Source organism: Dendronephthya gigantea, unplaced genomic scaffold (assembly GCF_004324835.1).
Source record: "Dendronephthya gigantea isolate DGI-Jeju-01 unplaced genomic scaffold, DenGig_1.0 000047F, whole genome shotgun sequence".
NCBI lineage: Eukaryota > Metazoa > Cnidaria > Anthozoa > Malacalcyonacea > Nephtheidae > Dendronephthya > Dendronephthya gigantea.
Window position 1 is genome coordinate 756079 of NW_021163057.1, and position 27088 is coordinate 783166.

Below are 27088 nucleotides of genomic sequence, written 5' to 3' on the forward strand. Positions count from 1 at the left end.
AATTGATATTTAAGGCGCATTTTTTGTAAAATCAATTTTCAGCAAATTTCTAAATACGGGGGGTGAACAGATATCAAAATTAGTAGGAACTAGACATTATGAAAGACTTTGCTATTTTACAATGTTTTGATGTTTTTATTTTTGCGAAATTTACAGAAGTAAGTATACTTGATAACTTTCACTGCAATTTTTTGATGTACACAATTTCCGGCAGTGAAAATAAATACAAGTCAAATCTGTCAATCTTAATAAGATATTAGATCATTGTATGATTTGATTCCCAAATTGGAAATAGAAGGACATTTTAGTGAAAGGAATATGCCCCTATTTAGTGTCCTGTTTACTGGTCAATTATAGCAGTGACAGACTAACCACTTTGGTATGTTTTTTCACATTTTTTACCAGAATGATGAATTTACATCTAGTCTACTTGCTACTGTATATGCTCATTATTGCCTTTCTGTAAATTTTCAATCTCTATAGTAAAGTTTAACATAAAGCATACAAGTTCAGTCTTTTGTATTCAAGTGTATAACTATTTTTTGTATAAATCAGCTTTTACACATCCCGCTCTTAATTGACGAATAGCATTGTAATTATTTTAGAATTGTGAATAGTAAACAAACGAAACTAGTTTTCCTATATTTTGTGAATGGATATAATTCAACCTATAATCTATATACAGAGTATTTATGCACTGACACTGTTTTAACAGGTGCAGTTTGTTGCAAAGATATAGCTGTAAAATTCTCAGAACCACATGTATTGGTTGTTTCTTGAACATGTCCACAGCAAAAGAAAACATTGTCAAAAAAGTGCAATCCCCACTTCTTAAAGATGTGTTAACTCCGGAGCTGTTGACAGTCACGAATGCTTTTCAAGAGAACGGCTACGAAATTCGCCTTGTTGGTGGGGTTGTCAGAGACTTGCTTCTAGAAGTGCAATCAAAAGATATAGACTTAAGTACAAATGCCACTCCAGAACAAATGAAAGATGTGTTTGTCCGGAATGGTATTAGATTCATTGAGACCGGGCTAGAACATGGGACATTGACTGCACATCTAGATCATTTCGACTTTGAGGTCACGACATTGAGATACGACACGGAACAAGATGGACGGTGGGCGAAAGTTGTGTTCACCAATGATTGGCGACTGGATGCGGAAAGACGAGATCTTACAATTAACGCAATGAGCATGGATACAAACTGTTGCCTGTACGATTACTTTGGTGGCGTAGAAGACCTCAGGTGCCGTCGCGTGAGATTTGTTGGCGACGCAGGACAAAGGATTAGGGAAGATTTCCTAAGGATTCTACGATATTTCCGATTTTACGGTCGTATAGCTACCGACGCCGATAAACATGATAGCGAAACATTGGAAGTCATTAGGGAAATGGCTTTCGGTCTGGAAAAAATCGCAGTCGAGAGAATATGGATGGAAATGTCGAAAATATTGATTGGAAACTTTGCACCTTCGATAATGAAGCATATATACAACTTGGGTGTAGCCAAATGTATAGGTATAATTTTCTAAATCTCGATACCTGTTGTAGTTTTTATCGGTCTTACTCCTAGTATTCTGCTATTCTTGTCGACTCTGTGGCATAAAAAAATACCATATCATAAGTCTTGGTTTTACTGCTTGGACTAATGTGTAGCACCATACCTCTTTGTATTTTAGGTCTTCCAGAAATATGTTCAGGAAAACTTGAGGAGTTTGAAGCTGTTTGGTGTAGGATGAAAAATCACACACCCCAGGCGGTGACGTTATTGGTATCACTTGTGGATGATATCGAAAGCACCGAAGTGCTGGCGAAAAAATTGAAACTATCCAACGCAGAAAAACTACTCGGAAAGTTTATTGCAACCCATAGGCATTTAAACGATCACCCAGATTTTCCACTTAAACCATATCAAGATATTCTTGTGTCTTGTCCAGCCAAGTGCGCTGAACAGCTCCGTCGTCAGGTCATCGAATTACTTTACTACGAAGGAAAATCGGATCTGGCGAAAGACATTGAAACGTGGCAAATCGCCGAGTTTCCCGTCAATGGAAATGACTTGAAGCAACACAACATCAAACCCGGACCGAACTTTGGTAAAATATTAAACCGTCTCAAAGAAATGTGGAAGGATAGCTATTACACGTTGTCAAGACAGGAACTTCTTGAGAAGATTGATGGCTTGCTGTGAGCTAGCAACCTAATTAAGTGCGCATTCATATTTGCTATAACTATTTACTTTACTCACCGGTAAAACATGCCGTTGAAATAAAATTTGTGGATATCCAGTAGATACCTCGCCTTAGTTGTCGTGTATGACGATAAAATTGTTGTGCATACAAAAGTTTTTTTAAAGTAATAAAATGACAAGCAGCATTTTTTTGTTACAATTTGTTGATAAATTTGCTACTTTTGCGAACACATTTGGTTCTGGCGCGAAATTTTCCCGCGTTTTTGAACTCTTTCCTGCGTACGTGCACAACGTTTACAGTTCTGTGGTTGAAAAAATAAATAAGCCTTGTTATTAAGGTAAGCCAAATCTATGCTAGTTGTTTAATGTAGAACCCTAGAAAATTTGAAATTTTTTGTGAAAACTGTTGTTCTCGTTGCCTAATATTCCTCAAAACGAATCACGATTGAAGGTTGACTATCTGAACTATCTTGATTACGAATTCAAACTCTGCAGTTTCGGTTGAGGTTCTTGTAAAATTGACAGTTCTTTGCAAGGGGGCAGGAGATATTTAACCTGACATTATTAAGGCATATAAAAGTCATTTCAGAACAGTAAAAATTGTAAAAAACCTAAAATTTGTTACGCATTTATTTGCCACATAGCTTAGATTATTTGAAAAAGAATATAGTTTATATATGAGAGTTATATATGTGTGCAACTTATACAAATATTCATTAACGAAAATATTAACAGTGAGTAGCAATGCCTATTGTTTCAATATATTAAGAGGTGCATTACAGGTGTTCTTGTTAACTCTATTCCAATATCAAATCAGATTTTACTTTTTCTACAGGGTGTCCCAAAAAAAACGAAAACTATTGAAATCACCCATAACAATGCCATTGTTAGAGTTTGAATGCCTAAGCACTCTGTTGGGCCCACAAGTGTATAAATCGGGGTTGCCATAAGCATTTTTATGCATGCATATGATGCTGCAAAATTTACTTGTTTGCAAAAATGATATTTATTAACAATATTTACAATTTACAAATATGGATAACATTATTTAAATGTGCATCTCAAGGACCATGACCTTCGACATGTCCCCTTTCTCTAGCAACACAAAGCATTTAGCATTTTACTGAGTTGCATTAAATCCCCACGGGCTGAAATTCGTGAACACGGCATTCAAATTTTAACAATGAGTGATTTCAATAGTTTTCTTTTTTTTGGGACACCCTGTAGTATAAAGAATTTGTAAAAAACACACACATACCTAAATGATTTTTTTGGAACATGCATATAATAAAATAGATGAGGAAATTCAATCTGGTCTCAAATATTAATAAAATCATCAAAGGGTCGTATGGCTTGCATATTATAGGCAATTCCTGTTTTTGGCTAAGGGTGAGGACTAAGGTTAGAGTTCAGTTCAGAACTATGGTCAAAGAATAATTAGGATGAGCTTTGCATTTTAGGTCAGGGTTTAGGATACTTTTAACAAGTGCTGAAAAAACATTTGCTAAAATACTATGTTGGATGTGTAGAGGACTTATAAGGTATTCTGTGCAAACAATCAACATTAAGTGTGTTGTTCAGATAACTTGTCTAGGAAAATGAGAGTAGTTACAGCTCTCCTACAAAATTAAGTTTAGGTGGCTTGCCAAATGCAAATCGGTATGCAAATAAGATGTGAGAATAAAAACATGTTACACAAGTTGCCCTCCTAGTGAAAAAATATCTGAACATGTAGTTGCTCTCTAATCCTAACGCCAGCCTTTCACCAATGGGAATTTCCTACAAAAGCTACTTTGACAAGGTGCATTTGAAAAAAAATAAATATGATCTTAAGTAACAACCAAGGAAATACAACATTTTTTTGCGATATTCAACACACCTGTATGCAAAACACCAATATACATATAAATGTTTTAGTACAGATGCTCCTTGCAAGCAGATGTGTTGTGCATGATTTTAATAATCTCAGTTAGAAATGTCTTACATCTCTACATATTATGTATATTTGTCTCTGTCAAATCATTTTCTCAGTGTCCGAAGTGAATTCAATGAGTTATTTTAGTTCCAATGTCTATGTTACTAAGCTGTAAGTATTGGCAGATGTTAATACTCAAAGAGTATCTGATACCAGTTCCACATTTGCCAACCAATTTCTCACAGTATAGTACATTTCCTTTTTTTACCCTTTTTCGGTTTGCTAGTCGACTTGCTGCCATCTTCCATTTTACGTGAGCGGATCTCTCGCATCAAATCGTAAAATACCTTATCAACATTTTCCTTGGTTTTTGCGGATGTTTCAACGTATGGGACCTTCCACTCCTCAGCCTTGCCATTGGCTACTTCTTGTGTTACTTGACGTTTGTCAGCCAAATCTGCCTTATTGCCAACCAGCAAGAATGGGATGTTTTCATCGCCCTTTACACGTAGTATTTGTTCTCGGAAATCGCCAGTGGCTTGAAACGATTCAGTTTCTGTTATTGAAAATACACACAAGAAGCCTTCGCCGCTGCGAAAATAGTTGTCGCGAATAGCAGCGTAATCCTCTTGCCCCGCTGTATCCAATATGTCAATTTGACATTCTTCCCCGTCCAACATGACTTTCTTCCGATAGCTATCCGCTTTCGTCGGCTCATAGTCCTCCACAAACTACAGAACGAATAGGAGTTTATAACACAGTCTACATAGACAAATATATAAATAATCGATTTCGACATGTAATCCACGCAGTCACAAACAAGTTGAGACTAGATATACTAGGGTTCTGGGGAACAAAAATAGTGTCGCAAACGCTAGCAAGAAGTACCATATCTAATGTATAAAGATTTCTACAGAATGCCTTTGCGAAATTGAAAACGTAAAAACCAATCGATTCAATAACAAGCATGGTATTTGAGAAAATAAAATTCTCGTGGAGGGTGGAGTCTTTATAACTTACTTCATCATACATGAACTGTAAAGTAAGCGCGGATTTTCCAACGCCGCCGCTTCCAACCATGATAACTTTATGCAGTCCAGTCTGTTTTTCTTTGGTCTTTGACATATTTACTTTTTATTGTTTTGTAAAGTGTAGAAATTAAGAAAATAGTAGAACAATATACGGCTTTGTACAGAGTTTTGATGTACCGAAGTGAAGGATATGTTTGGGTTTGACGTGTGACGTCACAAATATAAGCACAAGGAAGTACTTGATGTAATGATAACGTAATGCAACTTTACGTAATGCATAACCCTGCAACAGGAGAACACTTATAACACGCCTATTTTCAGTTCCGTTGCCAAGGCGCAAAGAAGCTCTTTAGTGGCACTATTCAAAGCAATAGTAAGTAAAAGATGGGACAATTCACTGAGTAATGGTCACTGTCATACGCTTGTTAAATAAAGAGATCAACTAACTCTAGGAGATATTATACCGAGGTTCCGATTTGACTTCTAATACCATTAACGCATTACGGTTACCTTTGAGAAAAAACAACTAAAAACAACAACACTAGCAGATTAACCAATCACGAACCAAATGTACCTGAAGTCGAACCCGAACATTTCTAATTTTAGGAAAGGATAAATACAGGCAAAGGACCTACACCTGCAGTGAAAACAACCTCGTACCCAGGGTCTTTACTCGTGGGGGTTTATTTTCTCCCCACGAGTAAAGACCCTGGGAACGAGGTTGCAGTGAGAACAGAGACGATGTAATTAATGGCCTGCGATTATATAAAATTTCTTTTCGTTTTTATATAATTCAGATTTGACACTATAAACATACAAATTAGATACAAACAAGGAGACTCCCGAGGCAGATTAATTCACTAGAACTACATTATAAGGAAATGTTGCTAAACTTGCCCGTTTTAAAAATTTACAAATATGTTTTGTTCGTGTGTTACTGGCAATTAAGATAGCTCGATAGGAAGAAATCACGGGAAGTATATTTTTTCCCTCTAAAATGTGACAGTGTGGATTTTTACTTCCTTCGAGTTCCTTGCACAGCCCTAGTGTTTGATGGCGATTGCGGAAAAGCTTCACAGCAGCGTTTGTGTGTCTGGACAAATCACATTTCCTAAACATTTTACACCAAATAGATTTTCGAAAAACAGAAACAGTTTACACCAAATAGATTTTCGAAACACTAGAACACAGAAACTTACTAGAATACTTTCCATTATTTATTCCTATCAAGCCAATGTAAAGGTCATCGTAGGAAGACGGTACTCTCATTTGAAGGATCGCATTATTGTATATAGTCAAGTAACGAGATATGTTAAAACAACTTTAACAGAAATAGCCAAAGAGCTACATGCCCACATAACGAAAAAGCACGATAATTTCAAATGAGATTAAATGTGCATTCTCTCTAAAAACCTGATAAATGAATCTTTATTAATTATTATTGATACTGTGATACCGTAAACCTCGTTGGCGTATTCATTTTTAAGCACCCTCAGAGCCTTATATCGGGAAATTTGGAAGAATATGGGGTGAAGTTTTATCGCATAGACTTGAATATAGAATGGGACTAAATTTTTGCAGAAGAAAGTTTGACCCACCACGGGTGGTACAAGGGGGACAGTGCCCAGCACCCATTATCGCCGCTCGATACCCCCCGTTGGGGACGCACAAAAAGTGAGTCATTAACAAGTAAACATCATTTAGTTTTTTTCAATAAAGAATCTATGCAGTAACCGACACTTACTCGGCCCTCAACCCAACCTTGTGTTGAAGGTATGTGGGACTTAAATTCGGAGGTTTAGGCATCTACCTTTCGTACCGTGTAACCATATGACAAATATTTAGCAGGATTATGATCTCAGTTGATCAATGGCGATCAGAACTCTTATCCCTCGTGCGCCCATCAGTTTCCGCACTGTAGGGTTTATAGTCAATAAAAGAAGAATCGGACTGTCGTCGATCTTTGTCGCTTTTAGCCGGTAGAACATGGTCCTCACCGTCTGCTGCTCGTGTTCCTAAATCATTACTGCCTGGTTTTGCAACGGAGTTTACGTTATGTCCATCTGCTCCTTCGGAATGGGAACTGTTGTGCATTTTTTTCTGCTCGTATATTTTAGACAGCGAATCTTTAAGACCTGCAGCAGTTGTCAGGTTCGCTGGACCCGAGGTTTTCTCAACACCGACTCCGTTGTCTGTTTTAGGGACATGCTGCCCTTCCGTCCCACCGTTGTTAGAAGATTTTGTGCTCGCAGAGGCAGAGTCTTTCCTCGTTTGTTTACTACCAGAAGAGCGTGAATTTTCCTCTTGACCCTTGCCCTCCTTATTTCGCCTCCTTTTTTTACACCACATCTCGTGGCAGTCTTGCCAAAGCGGGAAACTGGAAAAAAAGTTGACAAACGCGTACCCGTAGATGAGCTGTTTTTAGTGCAGACGCTGAATCAAATACACACGACGCGAGAATGAGCAAAATTATTTTCAATAGGTGAGGCGACGAAAGTTAATCGCATATCAAATTCTGAATGAGTGCATGGGTATTTTGGCCCTTGGAACAAGGTTGTTATAGATTGGTGATAACGCATTGTATTCAGTAACCCGATTTTTAAGCCGGAATATTTTTTTGGGCGAATTCAAAATCCTGTAAAAGTCTGGAGACATTGGTTATATTTGGCACGTTGTAATGGAAAAATATCCCATGTATAATGTACCTTGTCAAATACAGTCGGTTAGCATCCTGCAGTTAGAAATAAACATACTGAACCTACCTGGGAGGAGCAATCTTTGCGGGGTCAACATCCTTTAGGAAGTCATGCTGCAGCGACTGTTCAGATGTAATTCTCTTGGATGGATCGAGTATCAACATTCGATCTAACAAGTCCAGAGCAACTGGTGGAAGACTAAACAAATCAAATGATTGCTCTTGATGTCGAGGCCACACGTGTATTCAGGGGGGGGGGGTATAACACACAATACACCCCAGTCAAAATGGATTGGTCAGGGTATACATCACTGAAATCAAGCATGTTCACTGTTTAAATTGACATTAAGAAATCACCCGTCAAATGACCGACATTGAGGTAAGTTCGAGCGATGACAATCGAAAAGAAAATGGATCGAAAAATTCCGCATCGTGGAAAACTGCCTGAAAACGTCCGGTGCATGAAATTTCATTTGACTTTCACCTGACATTATTAACAAAGCCTTAATGCTAACCGGCCTAGTTAGCCAGGCTAGCCACGATTCTGCAAATATTCTATTAAGAATGTGTGCATGGGTACAGTATATATGTAAGGTTTTTAACTTACGTTATATATTCCTCAACAAGTCTTCGTCGATATTGTTTCTTTGGTTTTATAGTGCTAAAATGAGGTAGGTTGATCACGTCAGGCCATACCGCTGGTGTTGGAGTGCCACATATCCGACTAAAATTAACAATTGAGGACAATGATGAAATTCAGTTCGTCTTACGAATGCTTTGTTATGCATCGTATATAGAAAGCCGCAGTGGAGACGATCGATGGTACTCCTCACGTAGGGTAACACGTGTCAGGAAATAACGAATTAATGTACCTGATCAGTTCAAGCTGACCAAGTTCTTCGCCAGCTTGAAAGAGTGGTTTCTTCATAAAAAGTTCTCCAAGGATACATCTAGAAAAAAAGAAGAGTCATAGCAGTCGTGACGATAAACATCGTTGTTTATTTGTAAACACAACCTCTCATAAGCAAGTGGTGGACGTGTATTTGGAAGGGTGCTATAGCATTCCTATGGGAATCTTTGGCATTGGAAATATTCGGCATCGGCATTTTGAAAGGAATATAAAGATATTACGGGAATACCGGTTTCTTTTGATAATGGGGGAGTAAAAAAAATGGAGTAGAATAAGTAGACAGACATATAGTTTTCTCATGTTACAGCAAGGGCGTATATGTTTCCTAGAATTGAAATTTAATACAGTAAGATAAAGGTTCTCGACAATTCTGGTGTATGGTAAATTTCTGTGCATGTAATGGTATAGTTGATTATCTGGTATTGATATACTGATATTAATTCAATACAGATATTTTCGGTATATCAGTAAACCGAACAGGCCTAGGGGGTGCGCAAGGGTTTCCACTCCTGTAGACCTTATATAGCCAACAAGATCGATATCTCCAAAAATCAAATTTATCCTGCTTTAAAATTTTAGTAACAGCACGTAGCGAAGCAGTTATAGATATGCTGTGTTCCATGCACCAGGTGGACCCTAAAAACCTCGTTGGATTAAAACATGTAATAATACGGATCATTAAAACATGCACCATAAAAACATACGCATCATTAAAACATGCAATAATACTGACCGAGCAAATTGTTACTAACCCGCAACTCCAAATATCAATCGCTGGGCCATATCTCTCTTCACCAAGCAGTAATTCAGGAGGACGATACCATAGTGTGATTACTTTATTTGTGTATGGACGACTAAAAATGAAGGGTTTAATGAAGGTCAGAATTCCCAGCGGAATGGACGCGTTATTATATTTCCCCCACACAGTGCGAATTTTTGGGAAATATATTCTTTCAAATCCTCCCGGGGAAAGGTCGAAGACTACTGGGAACTGGCGAGGTACTTTAGGCTGCGATATAAAGCGTATATAACTGTATTCAAACTTCATCTCCACTTGCGTTATTATCGAGTTAGATCGTACAACCAGGGCCTCTGCTCTCCACATCTGCTTAATCATACTTTACATGTTTTGAAACATACACCCCACACCCTAGTTCTCAGACAGACCCTGCATGCACAAAATATCCACGAGAAACCTGAAGAATGCATGTGTCAAATAACGCACACGAGTTTAAAACTTCCCAAATTACCTTTCATCTGAGTTGTATAACCTTGCCAGTCCGAAGTCTCCAAGTTTAATCTCTCCCCTGCAGAGGAAATAAATTCACCGTAAGTGTGAAACTTAAATTGACAATTTGCATCTTTGAAGAAAAGTATATTAATGGGAGGCAAAATGAAATAAGTAAAACTGAAGTTGACAAACAGTTCTAAAATGTAGAAAGTATACAGTCTTGCACGGGTCTCAAATTTGATCACTTTTAATGATCCGAGAATGGTGGTATAACAATCTTCGCATAAAAAATACATATTTTATATTTTTGAAATTTAACGTTTTGAAATTTTGCAATTTTACTTTTTTCAACATTCGCTTTCTAGCCGTGGTGGTTTACGGCGCTTCGCCCGTACTGCATGGCTAAGCGGACGTAATGGAAAACCGCCTTTACAGATTCTAATATATGCTTACTTGTTATTTAAGAAAATATTAGAACATTTGATGTCCCGGTGTAAAAAGTTTCGCTCGTGACAGTAGTTGAGACCATCCATTAGCTGCCTCATAAACGACTGAATATGTTCATCTGAGAAGTACACTAAGCCAGACTCGAGTATACCCATCAAGTCGTGATCAAGATATTCAAACACAAGATAAAAAGCCCCTGTTGAAGATAGAATGAAGCCTCGTGTTGACAGTAATCGTAAACCGCTTGGTCATGCATTGAAATATCTGGGCACGAATGTATGGGAAAACTATCCCTATAGTTCTGATTGGAACTGAATATATTCGGTATATATTTTTTTAACGTAAATTTAAGTTATTGTTTAAAAGGTAATGTTTCTGAGTGATATAAATGTGTTTTTTGAAAGCAGACTAAAATTTGATCGAGGTAATAAAATCCAACAGCACAAAGAATAGAACAAAATATTGTCTCAGAGTGTTTGCGAATTTTGTACAGATTTCATTTGTTGAATACGCGTAGTACAATAACCTTTTCTCAAGAAGGCTGAGTAAGTGATTGCTTTTCTGTTCACGAAACAAACACATAAATTTCGCATTTTTATTCATTTTACGCTGGGCTGTCGCATTTTATTCTCCTTTTATAGACATATCTCAAGTTTAAGCTTGAATCATCCACTGGTGTGCTATTTAAGAGTTTGGAAATGTAACATTCTATTTCTTGCAGTTTACAATATCTTACTGGGGACTTTGAAGTTTCTCCAATAGACTGCAAACATAAGAATGGCAAACTTTCTGCAGGGGGGGGGGTTGTTGGATGAAGGTCAAAGAATATGGAGTGTCTTTTTAGTAGGCTTTCCTATGCTAGAGACTCACCTCTATCTTTTCGGAAATCCATCGCGTTCTTCTTATCCGTGACAATTTCCTGTAATTTGACGATGTTTTTGTGACACAGCTGACGTAAAATTTTGATTTCTCTCACTGCTGTGATAGGAAAACCCTCTTTTTCATTGTCTAATCGAACTTTCTTCAGCGCCACAACTTCCCCTAAATAACAAGGTTTAACGAAACGAATTTAAAACTGTGTTTACCATACAATTTTAGAACTTTACAACTTTGTGTCTAATTACGGCAGGGGGTATTGAGGGTGTATTTTTTAAAAAATTGAGAAGCTCTAAAATTTTGGTGTGGAAATTTCAACTTTACTACAATGGGAAATACAAAAGTAACTACCTGTATGGCTATAACTTGCCAGTTTTTCAAAAGCAAAATTAATTTTGGTATTTTTAAAATACCTTTTGCCTTGAAAGTTTTGAAATGGTGTTACTGAATAAAAATTATCATTAATTTCATTTTGATATGTAGCTAAATGTTTTGGATCAAGTACGTCCGCTAATTAATAACTGAGATAACTATTTTGTAAGTGATAGACTACAATCATCTTCAATTTTTGAGGATAAAATGGTAATAGGGTGTACAGATAGGGTGTACATATGTTTTTACCATAATCTTATCTTGACCATCAGTGACCAACACAAATTACAATTTCAGAAAGTAATAAAAAAATTTCGAATTGCATAAAACAACATGTAGTGGTACTAAAATTGATCATACATGGATTGGTCTACTTTCATTGACAGTGGTGGTAGTAAAATAAATCGTCAAAAGCATCCGTGCATCGCAGCAGGAGAAAATGTTGTCATTGGCCAGTCACAAGTTGTGCCAGTTCCCCATCAGAAAGAGAGTTAATGAGTCAACATACTATGCAATGAAAATTGCTGTTTTGACTGGAAATTATTCATCATGTAGGGAACTGAACCACAAATTTAAAGGTAGAAAATCCAACATGGAATTTGAACACAATGTAGAGTAACTGAATAATACAACAGAATAACACACCTTACTTATGCATCAACGAATATTAGCCTTGATCACTAGGCAGGCATACACAGCAACATTTGCAAATTTTTAGTGCCAATAGTCCTTTTCTTATGGACCAGCTACCAGGAAAAATGTCAAATGTCCCTGTGTATACCTGCCTGTTTAGGAGCCATTGCCTAGTGCATTAATTAGTATCTGTAACATACATTCTACATACATGTGATGTGAATGTAATACATATGTAGTAATATAATAGAAAAAAATACTCAATGATAAGAGATTAAATGACATGTACCTGTCTCTTTTTCCTTCGCTTTATATACTTGTCCAAATGTTCCTTCACCAACAATAGCAATAATATCAAACATATCCACACATCTCTCCCCCCATTCACCCTCCTCATCTGATTCGTCTTCAGATTTCCCAGGAGTTGACATGACAGATGGTGTTGTGGGTTTAGAGTCTAAGGACACCTCACCTTGTTCCTTAGTTACATCAGATGCATCTGACAACTCTGAGCCTGGAGACTCATCTGGTAGGTTGGGAAGAACAGGAGGCAAAGGTAATGGGGGGAGTGCTGGTTGGGCAGGTGTGTCATCATCTGGGGGAAGTGGGGGTGGCTCTGTATCAGGTAAAGGTGGCATTGGAACACTCTCCATAGTTATTTCTTTATCAGGTAGTGGCACTTTGGCCTCTTCAACAGGTAAAGGGGCTGTATCAGTTTCATTAGGCAATGGTGGTTTAGGCTCCTCATTAGGTAATGACACTTTAGCATCTGTGTCAGCTAGTGGTGGTGGCAGTTGAGGTGTAGAGACCTTCACAGGTGGGGTTATAGGAGACATAGTTTCCACAAATTCAGCTTTTACATCAACTTTAATTAAGTCTTTTTTCTTACTCATTGAGCTACTAGAGCTGCTGGCACTTGAATGACATTTACTTTTATTACCATCATCTTTATCTCGGTCTTTATCCCTATACCCACTATCTTCAGCTTTTTTCCGCACCGGAGACTTCCGATACAATGTTTCATGCTTTTTATGAGATGTAGAGTTCTTCCGTGACACATGTTTGTTATCCGACTCGGATTCCGAATGCCGATGTGACTTTGTTGCATGTTTTACCTCTGGCTTAGACTTCATAGCTTTAACAGCAGACCTGATCATTTTACGTGGAGATGGGCTTCTTGACCGTGAGTATCTTTGTCCGGAATGAACTACCCGTCCTTTTCTCTGATAGCCTGGGGATCGCTTTGGTGACCAGTAGCCAGGTGGCGATCTGTATGGTGAATTATAATATGGGGATCTGTAACCAGGAGGAGACCTATACGGTGACCTGTAGGGTGGTGACCTATAAGGTGGCGACCTAAATGGTGATCTGTAAGGTGAAATATATGGTCTATTTAACATTCTATAGGGTGACCTTGATGGTGAATGATGATATCTCCTTCCAGATCTATTTAATGAAGGGCTTTTCCTTCGGTATGGTGATCTAGATCGTCTATATGACATCTGTCTGTCTGGCGTTAGTGAGCGTGTCTGTTCTGGTGATCTATAGGGACTTGGACTATTCATATCTTTTGGTTGATATGCTCGTGGCAGTACAGGTGACTCAGTCTTACTCGATTTTTGCTTTTTATGAAGCTTACTTTTCTTTTTAACTGGTTCAACATCATTCTGGCTTGAATAAGCTTTTGCTTCTTTGACATGACGTTTGCTCTGATTTACAGCTCTTACTGGACTCATATCTTTATAATTCTCCTTATCAACTGCTGGTGAAATCGGTGAATGTACAGATTCGCTGACAGACAGTTGTTGTTTAACAGGCGATGGTGAACGTTTCCTCTTCACTGGTTTGTGTTTACCACTCTTCACCTTTGGTACTCCTTTGGCCTTTTTCTTTTTCTTCTTTTCGCCACGGGTTTTCTTTGGGATGACTGGTGCTATCGGCGAAGGAGAACGTTGCATAATCACAGTCGGACGTTCAGGTTCTGATTCACTTTCTTCGCCGGTAACTGGCGATATATCCTCGTACTCTTGCAAGGCAGCAATTTTAATTTTTGGGACGACATCGTTCTTAGTAACCTTGGGGGCTTCAATTTTCGAAGATTTTTTTGTCTTTTCTTTGGCCTTTTTCTTGGCCTTCTTCGTCTTTTCACGGGCGGGATTCGAAGTCGTGCTTCGAGGATGTGTATTATTACTTGGCATGTTTTGCCTAATGTTTTAAGAGCTTATCGCGCTCGTTCGTGCTCATGTAAGACCGAAATATATAGAAAAAAAATCCAAGTTTTATTATCTAAAATTCATGCAGTGTTTGATGCAAGCGTAAAGGCGGATGCATAGAGATTGTACACCAGCCTTATCATACTTCGACAAGACCGCCATCTTGCCAGTATCAAGGCACGAGACTGAGCATGCGCCCCACTCAAGAAGGCAGTTATGGCCGCCCAAGAAGCGGAATTCGAAGACGAAGAGATTGTTACGGACGAGAAACATGTGGCAGAAAATGACTTAAAGAAGCTACGAGATTCTCATTTTAAAGTTAGCAATGTTGACTATTTGAAGACGTTTACAAAAATTACATTTGACATGCCTGGACAGCAAAAATTAGGCAGTTTAATGCTTTGTTTATAATAATTTCAGGGGGGAGCGTGGTGAGCGTGTCTGCAGCCAGCCGGTTTACACTGTCACAATTTCTGTGATAACAGTTGAAATTTTCTATTCGAAAATCCTAAATCTAAAATAATTTACAGCTAATGCTCGATATACCTCTCAAAAATTCAACAAATTTTTCAAAACATAGGAACGAGTATTTGAATAGGACTGGTCACTTGTAAGGGTCTAAGGGAACATCCTCTAATCCAATGATCACCTGTCGAGTTGAGGTACTCTCTATTTTGGGGTGCAATGGGGATCACCAAAACTTTGACAGTAAAAATTACGAACTCTGTGATAGCAAGTCTGGCATATGGCAGGGCATATGCAATTACAGAACATTATTCGAAAATTACTTTATCCCAAATTCTCAAAGTTACTAATGTAAAGTCCAAGTAGAGTGCATGAAATCAAGTTGGCCACACATGAGCAGAGACAACCATTCATATTTATAGATATATACCATGTCACATACACAAAGTATACATCACATGTACATACTGTAAGCTCTAGAAAAACAACAATGAACTTTTATTTCACCCTACTGTAAAGCTTTCAGAATAATTATGCTATTCAATACTATTCTGAATTGAATTTTTTTACTTGCAGGCAGGTATAAGGGAAGGGATTATGGCTGGCACACAGGTTACTCTACAAGATGGTTTTAATTGGGGCTACAGGGATGCGTTCTTTATTGCACACCATTTTGGCAAAGTTAGGGGAGTGCTGAGGTATATTAGCTCACTGTCTCATGCTCAAATAGGAATAATCTTTTATCTCCACTAATCTAAGAGGAATATACTTGCATAACACTTGCATGTTTGATTCTGTCTGATGGCCCAAAGCTGTTGCACTTTTTTTTAATTGTTTCTGACTTAGAAGTAAGGATGTACATTGCAATGATTAATGTACATAAAATAAAATCACGAATTTCGTTTGAATACTATTTCAACCACCAGTGCAATATCATCTGCAAAAGAGAAAACACAATACTGGGAACGAAGTTGCAGACATTTAGCAAACCTTTTTAGAGCCCTAGTTCCAGCACGCCTGAATGCTGCCTCCTCTGTGATGCCGCTAGCTTTTTTCAAATTTTGACAAACATATTTTACATTTAGCGCCGTCTTATCGTACGTTTCCTTACATAACAAGGGTCAGAATTGTGAAAAGGATAATTACGAAGACAGACTCAAAAATTTATTATCCCAACTTGACAAGATTGAAGAAAATATTTCGAAGACGACACGAGATACTTCACGATCCCCGCCTTCGGAGAACGTCAGAGACTCGAAAATGGGTGTCAAAGGTCACAGTGGTGCTGATGGAAATGATTGTCCGACAACAGTAGTGGACACACCAGAATTTAAACAATTATTTATCCAGTATAAACAGTTGTGCAATGAACTGAGTTTAGATCCTGATGCCGTGGGCATTACATCATATGTCAGTTAATAGTACGTGCATTCCTCGGAGTGAGACTGGAGAAGAGTACGATATCTAGGAACGAAAACCTACTTGTCTGGTTCATGTCGTTCTCAAAATTATAAGACAGTGCCTACCTCATAAGACCTCCTGGGATTTATCACAAGTCATGACGTATAGCGGGCATAAAAAAAGTTGATAAACTTATGAACTTATATAACGCGTTCTTACGTCATTCGTTGGACATGACGATTTCACTCATAGCTATTAGCCAATCAGAAACTGTAATTTCTTAAAATACAGTAGTTACTTGGTCTCGATCAAATCTTAAATGAATCAACAAAATACGTTGTTCTGAATAAATTATTCTGTAAGAAAGATTCTCAGTACTTAAATCAGACCCTGTTGTTTAGGCTGGCCTCGTGTTTATGTGAACAGCACCTGAAGCACAAAGCAAAGCGTGTATAGTATACCTAATCTAAAGTTATAATTACAAAATAAAAAAATGAGGTATTTTGCTATTCGTGTTTCATTTGTGTTATTGGGAATAGAGTGGCGTGAATGGCAAGCTTTCTGTTGGTTGCATCCTAAACAAATGAAAGAAACATCACCTCATGAAATAAGTAGAAAGGGAAGATGAGGTTTGAAAGCTCAATTGCGAGTATAGGCTGTCTATCCTTAAAAGTCCATTCAGTTGAACTTCTTTACAAAAGTTCCGGAGAGGCTCTTTAGGTTTAGGATATCCAGGTTGTTTATATACTAGGCGTTTTACACATTTCTATGCGAAATTCTCACCAATTTTCCTTGCTCCATTCGGTGTTTTCCTGTTCGTGCACATGGAACGTGTAAATATTTCTTGATCTGTCCGATATGTTCGGTGCACTGTAATGTATCACTTGTCCATGAATGATCACCATTGCACCTGCAGTATATGATGGCAATGCTCGAATAAATTGCATGTTAGCTAGTTTCTATACCATTTTATAGATAGGTATACCCGAAAAGCTCTCGAAAAGCACGAAATGATGAAGATAGTGGGTATTGAGGGAAAGGTAATTTCTATAAGAGATATCACTTCTATGGAATTTTTTCGATTTTAACCTTTAGTCAAGAATCATGCCAAGATTTGATGAAATTGCCTCTCGGTGTGGACGTGGTAAGTGTTCCTGCTTTCCATATAGATGTACACACATACTTGTATATATAGGCATGCAGTAATGCAATGACATATAGAACAGGGGATGACTGCGCTGTTTGTGAGCTCTTCACGTTTGTAAAAAACATTCAAAACAACTAATCTAATCGTCAATACCTGCCTTAACTTCGGCTGGAACAAACATGCTCATGTCAAAGTCAATAGGCGGACCCTTTAAAGACATTGCATATTCTGATACCGTTGGCTCTCGAACAAAACGCTGTGTAACACCATCTGTATAAATAATAACAAGTACTACAGTTATATATGTTAGGTTTGTGACCAAACGGTAGATCAAAATCTTTAGAGTGTCTGTAAAGGTCTTCGTTATATTCATATGGTTATTTTCCAAAAACTAAACAAAGGTACTTCATAGATACTGCAATATGGCACACAAAGTGAAGGTGCATAAAATATCCAATGACATACCTTTATGTGATTTAGGTAAGAACCATAGGCAACCATTGTCCACGGTACAGTCTTCGAGAGCGATCCATATCCCAATCAAATTTACAGGAGTTGTGTAAAGAAACGTCGCATCTTGATGAGGAGTAACTTCAGACAAAGAAGCAAATGTATCGTTTAAACTTTCCATTGCATGCCTTGAGCGGAGTTGCTCAAAGATGATACCCAGTGTTAATGTAAACATTTTCGCTTTGCTTACAATTTGAGCTGTTACATTTCTTGAAATATGAAATATATATCTCACATATTATTAGTTCGCCATGCGTGGGCCCCGCTAATTTTTTATTGTTCACCTTCAAATTATATATCATCGCCAAGGGCAAGGTGGAAAAACCAACCTCTCTTCCAGGATATTTGCACTGGAGAGAAGTGATGCAACAAACATTCAAATTAATGATGGGACAAATTAATAATCATTAATCAAACTGGCAAATTAATGACGCGACAATTACCGCGCGCGTAGTTATATAAAGTTTGAATGTAATTAGTGACGTGACAATGAGTGTGCAAGTAATTTACGACGATTGCGTTCAACATGCAAGGACGCACCACCCATTGCTGTGATTGCTGGAAAAAAAATTTCGTATGCGGAGTAGTTCGTGAATGCGGCGTTGGTCAGGACGGAGAGAGAAGCAAGACGCAAATTACTTGTAAAGGTGAAATAAAGTGGGGGAAAAGAAGAATAAGTAAACGATGTTGTTAATTGGTAGAATCGTACGACCTCTATCACGTGCAAGGTATTTGGTGATTCCGTGATAGCGCCAAGTCACGAAGTTTCTTAATTACAGTACAGAGTTCTTTAAATGAGAGTTCCTATAGTTAGAGCCCACCGAGTTAATTTCTGTTATCAAAAGTATAAGAACGAACGGCAACTATAAAACACTAGTACTGCATGGCCACACTTGAAGTATATGCGTGTATATAGTATAAGAAATCGTATACTATGCATGGTACATTGACCATGTGAATGGACATGCAATTAAAACAATTAATATACCTTCGCCTCCAATTCTTGGTTGCTGTTAAAGAAAAAAGCGGGTAAATCAGAATTTTTCAAAATTTGTCAAAATTAAAACACTTCACTTTTCCAATAAAGCGGAAACCCTAGGCTATAGTCAGGCAAACATAAATTGCAGAAAATCTTCAAAATTAACTCGTTGAAGTGGTTTTTTCCCGTATATATTATATTCTTCTAACTCCAAATCGAACATGGTCGTCGACAATAACATAAACCTGTAATAATATCATTCTTAATGATTCTACAGATTGGTGTTTAATATGTAGCTAAACCTACCTTGAAAATAAACATACTCTGGCTAATAGCTGGCTGTTTGAAACCCAGAGACCTAACAGTTTCCTGATAAAAAAAATAGCCATAATGTTCAAACGTTTTCACTTATAAGAGTATATGAGTTTATGTAATCCACTTAAGGCTCATGGCCATGTTTCGCGTCGCAAATTTCTCTGCAACATGCATGCATGCATGCAACGCAATTCCCTGAAACAGACCAGAGTGACAACTAGTAGTAGTAGCGATGAAAATGTACTTCCTTACTTTTCTTTACGACGTTTTCTGGACTATAGCTAGCAAAGTATACTCAGGTTCTTTTATTCACAAAGCCACACATATATAACAAGTTTCGTTGAAACCTATTCGCCGGTGTGACTGTAAGGCCTTACACATGCATGTCTCCATATATGAGAGATGGATCAATATATAATTCTAAACTGATTAGATCGTGCTCCCAGTATGCTTATATATAGGGCATTTAAAATCCCAGGTTTAGAAAAGAAAAGTGGTAGAGATATATATCAGTAATCTCGCATTTACCTGTATTCGCTGGTCAAACGTAATTTTCTTAAATTCTGGATTGAGTGCATGGAGAGCTTTAAAACAAAAAATCAATGATAAACCCATAGCTTATATAATTAGTTTGGATGTAGTTCCTGCACCAAAATCCATGTAAAACATTAAAACGAAGCGGGCAATGTAATCTATTGTTAACTTGATGCGTTCGTAGAAGCAAATTATGACATTTTTTCTAAGTCTCATAAGTCTCGGCTATTGATGAACCCGTTCAGATTTGTGATTGTTGCCAATATTGCTGCCTTATATTTTGACTGTTTTTCCGATAACTTCGGAAATGGGATTTTGAAAGAGAAATGCACTGAGATTCAGTCAAGCGGTTTGGGAAGATACTATATAGGCCAGCTACCGGCGTTTGGCGTCAGGTGTTATGTATGAAAGAAAACATAGCTAGATCTCACATGAATGCAATTTTAAGATGATATATGCAAGTTTATTATATACCTCAAATTCAAATTGTCCAATCGAAAAATATTATATGTACCAAGTGACGAGGAGATTTTTCGCGGTATCGCATCCCAGTCCCCTATTTCCGAGCAAGGGTGTGACATAAAATTTATCACACTGTGGTATTAGATTTATCAATGGATCGGATTTATCTCACGCGACGTCTCGCGAGGACTGCACGCACTTTGAAATCAAGAAATTAACGATTCTAACGAGAAAATTAACCGTATTCTCCACGAAAGACAAAGAGAAAACACGAAAAAGTTGACTAATGTTAAAATACGTTATACGGTAATTTTTGTACGCCTTCTTCGAGTACTTTTACCGATTTATAGAATATAGAAATAATTATCCGGCGAACCTTTGACCTTTGTGCCGCATGTAAGTATGTTTGCCAACTTTGCCTCTTATACAATACTTTTTCGGTATAATATATCATTTATAGACCCTCCGCTCGGGGGATTTGGGGACAAAATATTTCCCTGAGTAATGATATGTTTAATGTTTCGGGAAATATTTCGCCGAATCCCCCTCACTCAAGGTCTATAAATGATGGATATTATAGTAATACTATAAAGGGGGCAATAGGCGTGGTCTTTCTTACCGTGCGCGATTTTATTCAATGAGAGATGTTTTTCAACGCGAAGCTTACCTAAAATAAATTATTACACTGTTACAAGTGATATTAATTCTGCCCTGAATTCTGAAAGAGCAAGTTTTAACGTTGAATATATCCACGCAGTGGCAGTGAGCAGCCTGGCAGCGTTTTCAAGCAACAAATAGACAATAATACAAGGGATTTTAATACAAGGGATTTTGATGTATCAAAATAGTTTTTGCACCACAATTGATAAAAGAGAAGTATTATTTTTGTCTATTTTAGGCCGTTGTTATGCTACATTTTATGCGAAGTTGTTTGAACGGTAACTTCAGCCCGTATAGTACTTTAACGAGTGACGAAAATAAAGCGTGCCTACCATTCTCGTCAAAAGCGTTTTGTTCAAAGAAAAACCTAATCTTGTCAGAGCTTGTCATAAAGTATTCATCATTTTTCTAAAAACACATGACAGAGAGTAAAAAAGTAACAAAGTCAAAGTAAATAATATAGACACCGGAAAAAGGCGACGTCAATCATTCTAGATATAGATATCATATGAACTGACCTATCCTAACAAGATAAACTGCCATAGTAAATGACATAGAGTTATGAGGGACAATCATTCAAGGCATTGCAAACTTATATAATATGGATTATATTGTTGTGCTCAGTGGCAGATTCAGAGTTAGGCAGCATAAATTACTACAGCTTAAGATTTAAGATTGTAATCACATTGCTATAGATTTTTATTTCGAAATATTCTTTAGAAACCCATGACCAATTGCATTGTTATTAAGGTATTTTGAATTTAAAATCAAGCCTTTTAAATTGTGTGTCCCTGCTAGGGTAAAGTTACATGCACAAGGTTATTTGAAGGGATAGCAGCTCTGATACCCCAATTCCCAAATGTGTATCACCAATAAGTACTGTATCTAACCCACCTGGGTTATTCCTGTCTTAAAAATGGTTTTTGGATGTTGTGAAATATCAAAGTCATCAACTATTTTCAAACATTCATTCCTTAAGGCTTGACACTCTTCAACGCTGAAAGCATTATCAACAATCAAGTAACCATCATCATGAAACTGCAAATATAATAACCAATGACACTATGATATTGATGTATGAATAGCATAATAAGATCATATATATTAGGTTATCAGAAGTAATCAGAATATTACTTGTTCAGACTGGACATAAAGATTATGATATATAAGTATTCAGATACTCCATGCATCCCACTTAGGCAATGCGTGTCCTGTGACACGTACCTTGCACGTCGTATAAGCGTAATATTTTACAAAATAGTCCAACAACATATAATTTGCACAAAATTTAATCATCTGTCCCGGGGCAGGAACAAATTTCATCGGGTAATCTAAGGGATCATCTTGTCGGGCGTCCGATTTGTGACATAAAAGCTGCAACAGGATTCTCCCGATGAGTTGTCGCCTTGCGATCGTGTGAGCGTACATACCCATATAATGATAATGCTGGACAAATCTTCCAAAATTTATGGCAATAAATTCTAAAATTATGCATACCTTTTTCAGTTGATCGTTATTTAATGGTTCCATTCTCTTCCAAACAACAGTTCTTAACGCGATGCTAAAGAATTTGTACAATTAAAATTCAAGAACAAAAATTGCAACATTCAATTTTTTTATATTTTATTGTTTTCGTTCAAATTGTTAGAAAACTTCATGTAAGCGTGTCCCGAGGTTCGCAGGTTGTGACCTAATTCTCCTATACAGCAGACGTATATAATTGCATGTTTTTTTCGCTGTTACAATACAAACAAGAAAGTTGAAAGAAATGTTGTCTCGAGTTATAAAGACTGTTTCGGCTGTGTCAAGACGAACACTAGCAGCTGATTTTGTTCCTGCACGTGCAAGATCTAAGCATACATTACCATCCTTAGATTACGACTATGGTGCACTGGAACCGCATATATCTGCTGAAATAATGGAAATCCACCATTCTAAACATCACGCTACCTACGTGAATAATCTTAACATTGCTGAAGAAAAGTATGCTGAGGCACAAGCTAAGGGTAATAGCTAATTACCACTTTTCTTCAGTTCACATGTCTACATATAAATTATGTGGTGTGGTGTAGGTGATTTCCAGGGGGTGTAGTCTGTGTGCATTTTAAACTGTAAAGTAATAGTCGCTTCTCTCGATTGCTTCTCTAAATAAATGTTACTAATTACTAAAGCAATAATCATTGTTTTGAATTTAGTTATAAAAGACAGTTTTATAATATATATATAAGTAATATATATAATAATAATAGCACTTATTATATACACAAGCGCCAGATATGAGGTATGCTGCAATTTCATTGGTTGGCTACTAGACAGATATTAGCTCATATCTGTCTAGTAGAGAAAGTAAACAAAATGAAATAGAAATCCAAGCTTTAGTTGATAATAGCACACCAAAATGCACCGAAAGGGCGACAGCTCATACATGACTCGAGTTCGCAGAATAACTGTTTTAACATTATAATCACTAGGTACCAAAATTCCAAAAATGGATGGGCAATGCAATGGAAATATAAATATTGTATATCCTAGAGGTTATTTATCTCAAAACAGATTATACCTCCTTCCAGGTGATTTAACTGCTTGTCTAGCACTTCAACCTGCCTTGAAGTTCAATGGTGGTGGTCATATCAATCATACAATATTCTGGAAGAATCTCTCCCCTAATGGTGGAGGAGAGCCACAGGGTAAAATATTTTGCATATGTGAATTGTCTGCATATTAACATGGATTGTCACAGAAACACAGGTTATGAAATAGAATAATGCTTTACAAGTGACCCTTTATCCTTTTAAAAAATCCAGACGAATATACAACAGTACCTAAGATAACTAGGATTTTTGGGAGTTTTTACCTATATTTGCCAGGTGATCTCATGGAAGCAATCAAGAGAGACTTTGGTTCATTCAATGAGATGAAAGAAAAATTAAATGCAGCTTCTGTTGGTGTGCAAGGATCTGGATGGGGCTGGTTGGTGAGTGTTGTAATAATGTTGGTTACACTACATTCTGATTAATATATGCATATAAATTATGCTCTAGTCCTGTGTGGGTATATATCAGTGGCGTAGCCAGGGTAGAAAATTTGGGGGGGGGCGACCAGTGAGTGGGGAAGCCACAAACTCCTAGGGGAAAAATTTGGATTTCTAAGGCTTGGAAACGCCATTTCCTGGATTCTGATACGAGCTTTTAAAAGTAATCGTAAGGTTACAAATAGCAAAATTCTGTCATTATTACATAAGAACAACGAACAATACACGTGAAAATATCTTTAGATTTACTGATTACTCGTTGCTTACCTAACTTGATCCCCCCTCCTCATATTCCGCTGGATTTAAACATTTCATGAGAACAGTTTTAAAGACCATTGGGGGCCCCCCCCTTGTCCCCCTTGGCTACTCCCCTGGTATATATATGGGTATATAGACTTGAATTCGATAGTTTATATTTCTTCGGCGAGGAAGGTTGTGGTCCTAATATGTGTTCAGGTCATTACACTGTATCCATTATTAGGGATATTGTAAAACTTGTCAAAGATTAAAAGTTGTTACTTGTGCTAACCAAGATCCACTGGAAGCCACAACTGGTGAGTTATGTTAACATGGCTGCCTTACTACCTGTACATTGATTATTCTAATGTTGTGCTGCAATATTTGGTTCGTCCATGTACTGGCTGTAGCATACCTGTGGTATAGTCTTGGCAACTTGAAAACCATTTGCAGTTAACTCAGGATAAAACCCATAAAAGTACCAACATCGTAAATATCAACACAAATTGATATTGACCTGACTTCAGGCTATACAGAAACCCATGGTCTAATGAGTCTTTAATTGTCACTGAAAAGTGTCTGGTTCAAACAAAATATTCAATCTGTACCTGTTCCCTCTTCACCAGGTCTTGTACCATTGTTCGGCATTGATGTCTGGGAGCATGCGTACTACCTACAATACAAGAACGTAAGACCTACTTATGTCAACTCTATCTACAATGTTGCAAACTGGGAAGACGTCAATGAAAGATATCAGCAAGCCGTGGGAAAGGCATAACCTTTCGTATGATGTGACTGTAGCTAGATACACCATGCTTGGTTGATATACCATTGATATACTTTCATTGTAGCACTCATGGTGAAAAAATAAAGTCGATATATGCAATTAATTTTTTTAATAAGAAAGTCATATTCTTGCGTACGTACGTTACATTAAACACAAATTTCCAAAGATGTGTTTTTAAGTATATTTATTTTTTATTTACGTTAGCAACAGCGGGACTAAATTGTCAGGCTAGCTACGAGGCAACCCGCAACCTCAGTACTCTTTTCCACACTAACATTCCTCAGCGAAAAATTGACTGTACATTTCTTAAGCTTAAGCATATAGACCCATTGCACGGACGTCATAATCATTACAAGTTGTCTGCCAGATGCTTCCTTGCTTCAGTAAAAATGATCCGGCGTTGTGCGAGCAGTGAAAGTTTATATAGCGATCAAAAGCAGTTAACGAAGCAAAGATTCTCACACTAGTAAACATTTCTGTATTTTGCCCAAGGCCAAAATCTACGTTTTTGCAAAATTTATGCTACGTTTTGTCCTCCTGGGGCCGGTTGTATCAAGCCGACAAGCCCGTTTAGCTTAAACGGTGAATAAGTTCAAAATCAGTAGAAAGCAAGTTTATCGTTTTATTTAACAAGCGAACTAAAATACTAAATGTTTTTGACTTTCATACAAAGATACTGTTTACAACTACATATTCTGTGCATAGAATTCAAGTTGACTCATTCAAGATGGAAATTTCGTAGGTAAAATGGCGGCAATTATGATTTTCCTTTGAAATTTCCGCGCCAGAGGACTGGATCATACCTACAAGAAAGGCTTCATGAATCATGATCTGCCATCTTGGCTTCGCTCATTCATGAGGGAAAGTCAGAGAGTGAGCGTTTGCGTTTTGGTCTTATTTGAGTTCACTGGGAAAATCATAATTGCCGCCATTTTACCTACGAAATTTCCCCGCCGGAGGCCTGGATCGTACCTACACACTTTACCTACATTCCTACAAGAAAGGCTTCAGTTTCCGCCATCTTGGCTTTAAACTTCCGACAAAGTGAGCGTTCCAGTTTATTTGAGTTCACTGGCTAGTCCTCTCTCGCGCGTTCAAACCAGTGAACTCAAAAGTTCACTCAAAATTTCTTTTGAGTTCAATGGTTCAAACCGGTGACATCACAGGAATGCAAGGCGCGCTAAGGAGGACTAGGGACTAGTCTGGCCTGAACAGTGATATATATAAAACTGGGTACGGGTACAAATTTTAGCCGTGCTGATAAATTGAGTGTAGTGTATATAAATGGGCTGAAATACTTGAGCGATAAAGTCGGACTATGACTATCATGATGCCCCGTACGTATCTTACAGGGATATTTGCATTAGAATTTCTTCAGCCAAGACGATAACGTAATTAGAACGTGTTTGCATGGTCAAAATAATTTGTTGATCGCGCCTATAACTGCACCATACCTTAGTTAATTGCTGAACATCTCTTAGTGCCTTTCTAAATGCACGATTCTGTTTCGTTTGACAATATTCGTCCACATAGTTCGTATATATAGTTTGTCTTGTGTTTATATATACACAGACGAATGACCTACAGACAAATCTCTCGTATAAATCGCGTTAGCTTCCATATTAAACATTGAACGTCTGAAGAAATGAACAATGATAATCACTGATAATGCATATATTATTATTATACAACATTATTATTATTATTACTACAGCTTTCAAGAGGCCGTTACTCTACTTATAAATATTTACAACTATTTATAACTATGGTACAGGCTTTAGTCTACAAGGTGTATAAAAAAAACTGCAAATACCATGATTTGTATGCACAAGATTATACATTAGCATTTCAATGACTGTGCTGCAACTAATTACGCTTCTGGGATTTGAAAATACGTTTCCCAGGGTTGTCAAAACAAGCACACAAAGTGAATTAAACTCATGAGTTCGATTACGAATGGCTCAGTTAAGAACAGAACTAAGAGAATTTCTTGTTTTAAACGTATACGAGCAAACTCAGCCTCCGTCTAAAGTCGTGTTTATT

At 37.4% G+C, this 27088-nt stretch overlaps 6 protein-coding genes across 7 annotated transcripts; 3 read left to right on the plus strand and 3 right to left on the minus strand.

Moving 5' to 3' along the window:
* Positions 1–91: 91 nt before the first annotated feature.
* Positions 92–2371, plus strand: LOC114527908 (CCA tRNA nucleotidyltransferase 1, mitochondrial-like). 2 transcript variants are annotated; one of them, XM_028549624.1, is made up of 3 exons: positions 92–158; positions 716–1521; positions 1683–2371. In XM_028549624.1, the coding sequence occupies exons 1-3, from the start codon at positions 130–132 to the stop codon at positions 2192–2194; spliced, it is 1347 nt and encodes a 448-aa protein (XP_028405425.1). In that variant the 5' UTR covers positions 92–129; the 3' UTR covers positions 2195–2371. The 2 variants fall into 2 exon arrangements, with proteins under 2 accessions (XP_028405425.1, XP_028405426.1); XM_028549625.1 differs by having other exon boundaries at positions 102–1521.
* A 1040-nt stretch (positions 2372–3411) lies between these two features.
* On the minus strand, positions 3412–5340 carry LOC114527912 (ras-related protein Ral-A-like). The gene is made up of 2 exons (XM_028549631.1): positions 5130–5340; positions 3412–4840 (listed from the first exon to the last, which is right to left on the minus strand). Exons 1-2 carry the CDS (start codon positions 5232–5234, stop codon positions 4349–4351), a joined length of 597 nt encoding a protein of 198 aa, XP_028405432.1. The 5' UTR covers positions 5235–5340; the 3' UTR covers positions 3412–4348.
* A 586-nt stretch (positions 5341–5926) lies between these two features.
* LOC114527782 (cyclin-dependent kinase 12-like) lies at positions 5927–14679 on the minus strand. The gene is made up of 9 exons (XM_028549474.1): positions 12594–14679; positions 11294–11464; positions 10430–10619; positions 9996–10052; positions 9498–9599; positions 8708–8785; positions 8443–8559; positions 7903–8034; positions 5927–7517 (listed from the first exon to the last, which is right to left on the minus strand). Exons 1-9 carry the CDS (start codon positions 14500–14502, stop codon positions 7007–7009), a joined length of 3267 nt encoding a protein of 1088 aa, XP_028405275.1. The 5' UTR covers positions 14503–14679; the 3' UTR covers positions 5927–7006.
* On the plus strand, positions 14664–16427 carry LOC114527784 (protein YAE1 homolog). The gene is made up of 3 exons (XM_028549476.1): positions 14664–14835; positions 15559–15680; positions 16068–16427. Exons 1-3 carry the CDS (start codon positions 14734–14736, stop codon positions 16399–16401), a joined length of 558 nt encoding a protein of 185 aa, XP_028405277.1. The 5' UTR covers positions 14664–14733; the 3' UTR covers positions 16402–16427.
* Positions 16428–16455: 28 nt separating this feature from the next.
* On the minus strand, positions 16456–22603 carry LOC114527783 (phytanoyl-CoA dioxygenase domain-containing protein 1-like). Its single transcript, XM_028549475.1, has 11 exons — positions 22488–22603; positions 21885–22028; positions 21323–21398; positions 20950–20997; positions 19863–19918; positions 19326–19388; positions 19029–19050; positions 17996–18121; positions 17684–17800; positions 17167–17293; positions 16456–16958 (listed from the first exon to the last, which is right to left on the minus strand). Exons 1-11 carry the CDS (start codon positions 22518–22520, stop codon positions 16910–16912), a joined length of 861 nt encoding a protein of 286 aa, XP_028405276.1. The 5' UTR covers positions 22521–22603; the 3' UTR covers positions 16456–16909.
* Positions 22604–22794: 191 nt separating this feature from the next.
* Positions 22795–25036, plus strand: LOC114527807 (superoxide dismutase [Mn], mitochondrial-like). Its single transcript, XM_028549501.1, has 5 exons — positions 22795–22996; positions 23561–23677; positions 23858–23964; positions 24503–24575; positions 24885–25036. Exons 1-5 carry the CDS (start codon positions 22909–22911, stop codon positions 25034–25036), a joined length of 537 nt encoding a protein of 178 aa, XP_028405302.1. The 5' UTR covers positions 22795–22908.
* Positions 25037–27088: the final 2052 nt, after the last annotated feature.